The sequence below is a fragment of the Gnatocerus cornutus genome, chromosome 4 (assembly GCF_029298725.1).
Source record: "Gnatocerus cornutus isolate USDA-ARS CGAHR chromosome 4, icGnaCorn1.1, whole genome shotgun sequence".
In the NCBI taxonomy this organism is placed as follows: Eukaryota; Metazoa; Arthropoda; class Insecta; order Coleoptera; family Tenebrionidae; genus Gnatocerus; species Gnatocerus cornutus.
In genome coordinates, this window is record NC_142236.1 from 17,742,641 (window position 1) to 17,752,679 (window position 10,039).

Here is a 10,039-nt window from a genome sequence, read left to right on the forward strand (position 1 = left end):
AGCATGTTGAACGAAATGTTCAGGTATCATTTGCCAGCTGTCCGAAATGCTCTGGATCAATTTTTCGCGATTATTGGGCAAAATTTGTTCATTTATATTTTTGGTCATGATACCCCGAATGTTCTCAATAGGATTCAGGTCGAGACTCTTTGCCGGCTAAGGTAATGTTTGCGCCCTATTGTTCTGTAAAAAATTGCTGACAGGGCTCGGACTGCAGTTGAAAAGGGGTTTTTGCGAAGAAAATTACCTAATACCACGGACGAAGACGTGGTTGATATTTTGATATTTTTCTTCAACCAGTTCCTTGCTTCTTCGGATTGTTCCCGTCTCTCGAAACTAACGTTTTGCACGTAAAATCGTATTCTTATTGACACCAACTTTATTTGCAATAGTTTTTATGGCGAGTCCATCTATCAAACGAGCTAGAATCAGAGCTTTTTGCAATTCTGTGAGTTGGGGCATTTTAAAAATGTTTGGGACAACTCTGGTTTATTTTCTGTTGACAGTGACATTGTGATCCTTGATTAAAACCTAATTTACACCTTATAATTTTTTAAATTTTCAAATACAGGGTGAAAAGTCGATGTCTTAGTTTTCATCCGCCGCAACTGTACAAACATTTTATACAACTTGTTAGGTTTTCACCAGTCATTAGAATGAGTAATGTAATGAAAAATGTGGCTCCATTACAGCACCGAATTTGACATTCGCGTCTAAAAGTTGGAACGGAACCCCCGCGAATGTTGAGGGTTTACTGTAAGAGTAAAACAGTAAAATTTAATATTTGGAACATTCTAATTAGGAGTAGTAAAGTAGTACCGGTTTCACTCCACAAATCCCGATTTGTGGAGCGAAACCGCCACTACCTTATGTAAAATAATGTACAAGGGGTTATTTGTAGAACAAACACAATATATTTTATTATTGTATAAAACAGAAAATTTCTGTCAACTCACGAAACCCTTTTATTAATCAATAAACTTTGAGCGACCCGTCTCCTTTCATCAAAATGGTTTTCCGAACTAAATCCTTCGATGGGCTCTTTAAATCGTACGCCAGTCCCAATTTTGCGCACACTTTTATGAATAAAGTTGTAGGATTATAACCATAACACCCCAATTCAGGTGATTTATAGTCCCAAGGAAAAGTGTGATGGTAATTGTGATAACCTTCACCCAACGACCAAAAGTCAACCAACATATTGTCAGCGGGGTGAATGTCCCTAAAAAAGATTAATAAGTGATTAGTTATTGTGTTGGTACTACTGTGATACTTAACGGATGACAGTACTGCCAATATTATTTTGACATTTCCACTCACTTGTTGTAGGGTCTGTTTCCGAACCTGTGCCCAGCGCTGTTTATCAACCAAGCACAATTCAGACCGATAAAGTATCTTGCAATGCAGACCACAACGGACCAATAAAGTGTTTCGTTCCAACAGTAGTAAGGGATCATCGTTGGAAAAATGAAGCAGGAAAACAACATTACAGGAACATAATACCTAAAATTATATCCGGTACAGACAGAAATTTGAGATGTCAAAGGTGGTGCAGTGCTACCAATCGTATGAACGACTTACTTTTCAAGAAACACTACAAGTGGATCCTCCAAGATGTCGCTACAGTCAACCTGTCGGCCCTTTTTGAGTACTTCTGGGTGTTTTTTCATCATGAGCCAGCCGAAGTGAGAAAAAAAGACTCCTCGATTTATATTGTGGGGATCAGCGTCGGTTTCACTGAATTTGTGGTGAACTCTGTGGTTTCGGACCCAGTCATAGAGAGTGTTCTAAAAAAAAATTTTACAGTCGCAGACAAGAAATTTTGATACGAACCTGTCCGGACATGGCAAACAATATCAATAAAATAATCTTCAATGGCAATCTGGCTTTGTAGGCTTTGTGAGACCATAGTCGATGGGCTCCTGCTGTTACCCCTAAACCTGATGCCCAACCAAATACAAATGCTAAAAAGGTAAGAAAACGGTAAATTGAAAATGAGTGTTTTTTTAAAAGTTACCCCAACAGAATGTTTTCCATTGATAGATGTTGTAAAATGGAAACGGGAGAAAAAAATAGAAAGGAAACAAATTCCCCACAAGGAGTGGGACAACATTAGTCCACACTAGTGGAGTTTTGAAATATCCCCAAAGTGTTGTATAATTAGAGTAAATTTGTGGGTCTTGTTGGTTTTGAGTAATTTGTTCTGTCGGTTCTGGCGATAAAAAGCTATTTGGAGCCATTGTAGAACCTGAAAATTATACAAACAATTGCAGAAGCCTGCGGAATATTGAGTTGTTTAGTTAAAAGCAATTTGTTTTCTAATAGCTTGAGAACATGTCATTCTGTTGTTTGCTTGTGAAATTCAATTTTGATTGTACAAGTAGATAAAGGAATACGTTTGTTGGGTTCCCTATTTTTAGTCATCTGAAATCTGTATTAACCCTTTAACTGTAAACTTGATTGACGTTAGAATGACAGACTTCAATGAATCAGTTGACTCCTTGAACTTGTTGTGTAGAAACGGCTCAGCGTACTTTAGGGATTGACTAGAGGGTTGAAGACCACTGGTTGACGAGCGTTGAATGACAAGTGACACGGCGGTAGGACAATTGACACAGTGAAAAGCCAAGTGGAGTGTGTCAACGGCGTTTCTTTCGATTTCCCTCACTTGCTGGTTTCCATGAGCTCATCAGTGTGTCCTAAACTTAAACTGCCTTTGTGTGGTTTTTATTTGTCAGATTGACATTAGACGTCAGTTATAAAAATGTAGTAAACCAAAGCAAGGCGTGAGTTCTGGGACATCCTGAATACAGAGCGATTTTTAAATACATCAGAATATTTTAAGTGGAGGTAGGTCTCATTAAATTTAACAACTTTTTTATGTAACATTTCCTTCTAAGTTTTAGCTTTGAGTTCGTTTTCTTTCTTCGAGAATTTTTGTTCATTAATTCGTATATCAAACAGCTGCATATAGGCAACAAACAATACTATTTTTATTATTAACTAGAAGTAGATGAATTCATTAGTAGACCAGTCAGAGAGAAAATGAACTTTTCGGGTCAAACGCAACATAGATAATGATACATTTTCAAGCTAGTAGTAAAAAAGGTAAATATTTAAACCACGGGAGCTTTAAAAAGTTCTTAGTTCGGACTAAGAACACAAAAAATTTAATCATAAAAAATTTAGGTTATTTAAAAATAGCAAACACAAATTTAAAAAATGAGTAATATTATGAATAAACTTGGTAGACATTAAAATTTAATTTAAAAAAAAATATATGAGGCAAGTATTTATTAGAGTGTGGAACCTTGTAGCTGTCGGAAAAGGAACCTGATTATGTAAAACATTTTCAATATAATTTGACTACAATAGTAGACAATGTTATAACGAGATGCGATAGGTTGTCATACAAAATCAATATTTATTTATGTACATACCAAAGTTTAAAATTAAATTTCGTTAATACCGGATTGTTCTTATTCTAAGAAAGATTTTAGAATTTTGTGTTATTGCGTCATTAGTAAAAAAAACTAATTTAAAATTGAAAATTTCAAATTTCCTGCTCAACATTTTAAAGGGCGTGCGACGCTGCATGTCTAAACTAATCTTTTTAACGCAAATATATATTTTCAAAACAATTTTATGGTTTGCGTTTTCCTTTCGTCCTATCCACGTGCAAGTAAAATTAAAAATTAAGTTTACTTTAGACAATGTCATGTTAACTCTTTAATTTTCAGTAACACCAAACTCGAAATTTAGAGCGTAAAATTTTAAATTTCACATTTTTATTCGATTTTTTTAATAACGCCGCAATATCATTGTGTCTTAAAAATGGTTGTTTAATTGTTGCCACATCAAGAAAAAAATCAACAGAAATAGACTAAATTTTAGGACTTAAATGAATTCGTAAAATACCTATTTTTGGGAGCGAATCTAGTAATATTTTAACAATACCTAATAAAAAAATATGTTACATACCTAATTTTTTCTCGTATTTTTTTGTCTGTTACACCACTGATATTATCTTGAAGAACTTTAGAATCTGTAATAATTGTTTAACTCAAACTTACTTATGTAACGGATTTTCTTGTAGGCTCAAAGAACGGCACCAAAAATTAGAATAATGGATTTATTAACGAATTTGCCAATGAATGATGTACACTCTTCAGTTATCCGGGTGGTACTGCCCGTTTCCCGTGTCCCGTCAGCAGTACCCTTTCCATTTCGGGCGCTCGTATGTTAGGGGCTCCGTTTAGGTTTGTCACCGTCGGCCACGCTACTACAATCTGCGCCCCTGCAGATTAAAGCTATGGTTTCCTAAGAAAACGGTGGCGTAATGTAGCGGCCGTAAGATAACGGCAATGACGTCATAATAGCGGCAAGAAAAAGCGTCCGATCGTAGCGGTGGGTTTGGGTGTAAAGTTAGAAAACGTACAGGATAAAGACATTAGTGTGTTGATCGACCATGAACGAACTTGACGTTGCTTTACTGGTGTATTTAGAAAAAAAGTTATCTTCAGAAGAAGAACCCGAAAGGTCAAATGAGGCCGACCTATTCAAAATGCGCCCAAAAGAAGGTGCTTATTAAATTTTAATTCATCGTCACCTGCCGTGCAACGAAATTAAATTTAGAGAATATTTTTGGGTCACCTTAGTGTTGTTTAATTACATTTTAATATATAAAAGAAGACATTGTGGCAAAACCCTCTAGTTTTATATTTATAGCACCCTTATTTGACACTCGAATATACTTGTTGCAATAAAGTAGTAAACGTGAAAGTGCTTGTTATTATAATTTCAACTTATTTCTTTAATAGTAAATAAAATTATTTCGTTATTTAAATAAATATTTTTTTCTCTAAAAGAATCTTTATGGAAACAAATATAATTTATAATTGGGTAGTTTTGCACTTATTTAATTATTCAAGCTTCATTTCCAAGGTACTACAGTTTGTACATTAAGGGGATATCTAACAAACTGTAACGGTAAATTCTGCTTCAAAATTCTGCGTAAAGGAAAAATTATATGAAACATTTTAAACATCCAAACGTTAAATGCAGCATCTCCCTTCAACCCTCATTATTTGTAGACGGCACTATTTTAGTGGGTTACCCATGGTCAGTCTGCTTACTACGGTAATAAAACCATAAATAAAAACTACTTCTTAAAACCCCAGCCCGAGTGGTTTAGATTATTATTACCATCATCTTGTGGTCAGGACAATAGCTAATAGTTTTGACTGCACTGATGGCCAAATTTTTATTGCCCATGGCCAGTAAATCTTAAATACTTTGATAGTAGAGTCAGAATATTTTACAAATTACACCCGTGAAACTTAATAATTACAATATCTCATTATTATTATTTAATGTTTATCTTCATAAATAAATTAAATTTTTCCCGAAAAGGTGGGATTTGTTTAATTGCAAAAATTGAAGAATTAATGAATGCACTGGGATCTTCGAATTTTGTCCAAGATTTTTGTCAATGTAACAAAAATTAGTGCACATAATTATAAATAATTAAATTATATATAATAATTATATTCTGTTGCTTTAGTGATTGATCTATCTTTTAAAACCTTTAAATTACGAAAATTTTTTCAGTCTTTTCACCACCCCAAAGTCATAATTTTGACAACAAGACGTTATATTACTGTCTGGTTGTTCTCAAAATACGTATGTGTGAATTTTGAAAAGTTTACGCATGTGGAATGCTAAAAATTATTTCGCTTTCAGCCAAGTTTTCGTCAAAAAGTCATTAAATATTCACTTTACAAAAATTGTATATAGCATTTAACATAATGCACGTTGAACAGATTCATATGCAAAAAACAGAAAGCAATTTACTCAAATAGTTTTCGAGTAATCGTGTTTGGAAAAATGCATTGAATTTGCCTTATGTTCAAATTTGTTCGAGATCCCTTTAAAAAAATAAAGATAAAGACAAATATTTTTCACCTAAAACTATTTTAAAACAATTTAAAATCCTAATTCATCAGATATAAAGTTCAAAATTTTGAAATGATTATCCTCAAAGCTACGATCAGTTTGAATGAAAGAGAAAAATCTTGTTTCAGGCAAATTTAAGATTTTGTGTGTTTATGGAAAAGCTTCAGTTGTAAACTATCCCTTCGGCTACAAAATTGATTTATGGTACCCGCATTTCTACCTACCAGACCTCTCTGGTACAGAGAAAAGAGATGTTACTGCTAAACAAGGATAACATGTTTCGAATATGAAATTTTCCAAACACGATTTCTCAAAAACTATTAACTTTAAAAAAAATCTGTTTAGTCGACATTATGTAAAATTAGTCTACGCATGTGGAATGCTAAAAATTATTTTGCTTTCAGCCAAGTTTATGTATTTAATTAATCCAAAAGTCATTAAAGAATCATTTTACAAAAATTATATATAGCATTCAACATAGTGCACGTTGAACAGATTCATATGCAAAAAACAGAAAGCAATTTACTCAAATAGTTTTCGAGTAATCGTGTTTGGAAAAATACATTGAATTTGCCCTATACTGAAATTTGTTTGATATCCCCTTAAGTTGATATTTTAATTTTTAAGAATTAGTTATTGTTAAATGAATTTAATTAATTACTAAAGACGTCAAACTGATGAGATAACACGCATTGCATCCTAATTGCGGCAGAGATTCCACCACCGTAACGTCAAAAAACGTTGCAAGAACAGTTGCCACCGTACAGGCCACCGCTACAAAGATTGTACGGCCGCTATTTTACGTGACGGTGGAGGCTACCTAGAGACAAGCCATAATTAGAAATAAATCCAATTTTAAATTGCCCCATAACCCAACGTTTAACCCCAAGTAACAATTTTGTTCAGTTAAAAGACCAAATTGTTTTATAAGGTCTTTATTAAAGTTTTCGTAATGAAATAACTCGTATTTTTTTATAAATATTCTTTATTAACATTCTTACAGCTTTTTTTCAGTGCAATTTTTTTAAAATTTTATAAATTGTTATAAAAACAGTTATAAGAAATTATAATAAAAGTGCACTATAAATCGTGTTCTTAAAACGTTTCTTATAAATACAGTTTATAAATAATATCTCCAAAACATTTTCTATAAAGTTGTTATATAAAAGTCATGTTATTGAATTAGACAACTACAATAAAACGTTTTTTTGTAGATATTTTCTGCAGTTTATTTCATCGCCATTTTTAATAATTGACACATAAACTATGTTGTAAGTTTATGTTCATTGAAGTATTCATAAATATCTCTGGATATATTCAAGTATGCAAAATTTCATGTGGAACAAAGTGAAACGAAGTGGTGCATTCCGCAAAAAAGTGAACATCGCGTTTAACCAAATGTATACATATGTATGTACCATATGTATGTTACCATATCCTTTATTTTCACCTTTCATTACATATAATTATTTATAAAACAAAATTGGATGACTTTTAGGACAAATAAAACATTTAAATTTAAAACTTTTTATTCTGAAACATACATAGATAACTTTAATTCATAAATGCAAACACAAATACTTATTTTAAACAAATATAAAAATATAAATAAATATAAAAATTAAACACACAAATCGTTATATATTTTATTCTGAATCGGCTTCAGTATCTTCAACCATGAAATCTCTCTCTTCTGGGTCAGTTTCCTGGCTTGCTGTGAGTTTGCCTTTGATTTTGTAATCTAACTTATTTGGCCGATTTTTTTTGCTGGAAGTACGTTGCAATTTACTTTCATTCCTCTTTGTAGAATTACGAATTATGTTTTTAAAAAAAATTTCACAATCATCAAGTGTAAAATGTATGTCGGCAATTTTAATAATCTTAAAAAACAATAAAATGACATTTTTAAATGTTTTAAATGCAGGTGATAAATCTCCTTGTGAAAAATGTGTCAATTAGTTTTTATGCACTAGTAATCCCATTGGCTTTGCCATTTTCTCCACAAATAAATTTCATTTTCTGAGCAAATTCATCAATAGTGGTTTCATTTGCTTTTAAAGACGCCTCCAAATTCTCTAAATCAGCTAAGTTATCAATAGGCGCTTTAAATGGTATTGAATCTTCTGGCGTCGTTACATTTTGTTTACTATTTCGAATATCTTTTGCTAAAGAATCAATAGAAGTTTCTATTTTTGCTAAATGTTTCATAATGGGCCCGTTTAGCATATTTCAAATTAATAGAAAAAACTGTATGTTTCGATAGCAAATGGTGACCTAAAGACCTCCTGAAATTTTGAAAATCATTCATCAATTAGATCCGGAGTTATACGGCTGGGAATTTTGAAAGTTCTGAATATGTCGTGTGACGTCACACCACGGTTAATTTAGCGCGGGCAGTGGGCAATTCGCATGGTTCTGGGTGAACGAAAATCATAGCACCTAAACGGCTTATATTTAATTATGCAAAAAAAAAATTTATCTTGAAGTATAAGAACAAAAATAAATAAAAATACAAATACAATTTTTGAAGTTTCTCAATTTATTATCAAAAATTTTCAAAAAAACATTAAAAAATAGTTAATTTGTATACGGAATGGTTCAACGTGATTTTCTCAAAAACAACAAATGATCGGAATTTAAAATTTTGGGTATAAAAATAAGCCTACAAAACTAATCGAGTGAGAGTATGTATTCATATTTTAGGGATACACGCACAGTAGGGCCGCGGTGGAGCGGAAAAATCTTTTTCCGAAAGTGACATTTTTGATAAGATGTTCTATGTATTTAACACTTTATGAGTTATAAAATGCCGGATAATAAATAATAATTTTTGGATTTTCTATGTCTAACATTGAGAAACTGTAAATCTGTCACTCAATTTTGTCACTCAGGAATTTGTTTTTAAAATTATTAACCAAAATCTATTTTTTATTTTATATATTAGTATCCAATACATGTATACTTTGATTTATAAAATATTTTTACTTATTTCACCAAAAATCCTCATTCTTTCATGATCGTCGTACTTTTTTGGACCTACAAAGAAGCTTCGGTTTCCTTCGTTTTTGGACTAATCAATTCCTGTTCTAAATAATACTGTGTACAAATCGTGGAATTTAGGATGAACATTATGGAAAAAACAGGGTCAAAGGAGCAAAGTTTGGAGCCTGCAAGTCCATTTCCTCAACTTTCATAAATTCGGCAGCGTGCTGATAATGACATTATCAGTTATCACTTTTTATACAAGCTCGTCTGATCAAATACCGGTATGAAGCCATCCAAAACAGTGCTAAAAATGTTGGATGCCCGATATTTCCGAGCTACAAGAAAATTATATTGCCGAAAAAAAAGTGCTATTTTTGTAATGCACTATCACAGATACTTGGGCAAGTTTGAAACAAAAATGATAGGAGTATTTATGTAATGTATGTATTTATTTACGACTTCACCTGTGCCGTTAAGAATGACTAAAGTTTTTTCAATAGTGTTATATATCTGCATTTTTGACAGTCAAATATTATGTGGCAAAACGTCGGGTTTCATTATGATTTTACCACTTTTCGTTTTTAAGAACATATAATTTTCAATATCTTCTTCTGACTGTATTAAAAAAATGTGACAATAGTCTACTGCCTTTATTTGAAACAAAATCACTTTGCCGCATAACTCGTTAACAAGTTATTCTTGTTTTTTCATTTTGAAGAAGACTGATAAATTGTGTAGCAGGTGCTATTACCGATGTGTTTCTAGTTACATTAGGAAACTACATATCTTTTGTATGGCATTTTTTAAATTCATATTATAATGTAAAATACGCTAGACTCTCGGATATTTAAAACAACAGTAATTTGGAATCAGTAATGCTGAAATGTCTCAAATCTGACATCAGTATGGAGTGCGCCGAGTACCGTGGTGTGACGTCACGGCTAGCCACGCCCCGTTTCCCTAATCTACACTTTTGGGATTTTTTTAAGGGTGAAAGAATTGCTGAAAAAATTTAATTTTTTGGGAATCGGTTACTTACGAAAAAAAAACGCTGAACGGGCCCATTGTGGCTTGATTACATAAGATTTCATCTAACTTC

The 10,039-nt window shown here is 32.4% G+C and overlaps 1 protein-coding gene across 1 annotated transcript; it reads right to left on the reverse strand.

Moving 5' to 3' along the window:
- Positions 1–972: 972 nt before the first annotated feature.
- LOC148176498 (acyl-CoA Delta(11) desaturase-like) lies at positions 973–4,044 on the reverse strand. Its single transcript, XM_088035123.1, has 6 exons — positions 3,982–4,044; positions 2,018–2,248; positions 1,834–1,964; positions 1,582–1,787; positions 1,321–1,503; positions 973–1,222 (listed from the first exon to the last, which is right to left on the reverse strand). Exons 2-6 carry the CDS (start codon positions 2,238–2,240, stop codon positions 973–975), a joined length of 993 nt encoding a protein of 330 aa, XP_087891249.1. The 5' UTR covers positions 2,241–2,248; positions 3,982–4,044.
- Between the last annotated feature and the right edge of the window lie 5,995 nt (positions 4,045–10,039).

Coding starts and splice junctions, on each gene's coding strand:
- LOC148176498 (XM_088035123.1), bottom strand. CDS start 2,240: ATGGCTCCAAATAGCTTTTTATCGCCAGAACCGACAGAACAAATTACT. Junction 1,788..1,833: donor TGTTTGCCATGTCCGGACAG/GTTCGTATCAAA, acceptor ATTTTTTTTTAG/AACACTCTCTATGACTGGGT. Junction 1,223..1,320: donor GGAAACAGACCCTACAACAA/GTGAGTGGAAAT, acceptor AATCTTTTTTAG/GGACATTCACCCCGCTGACA.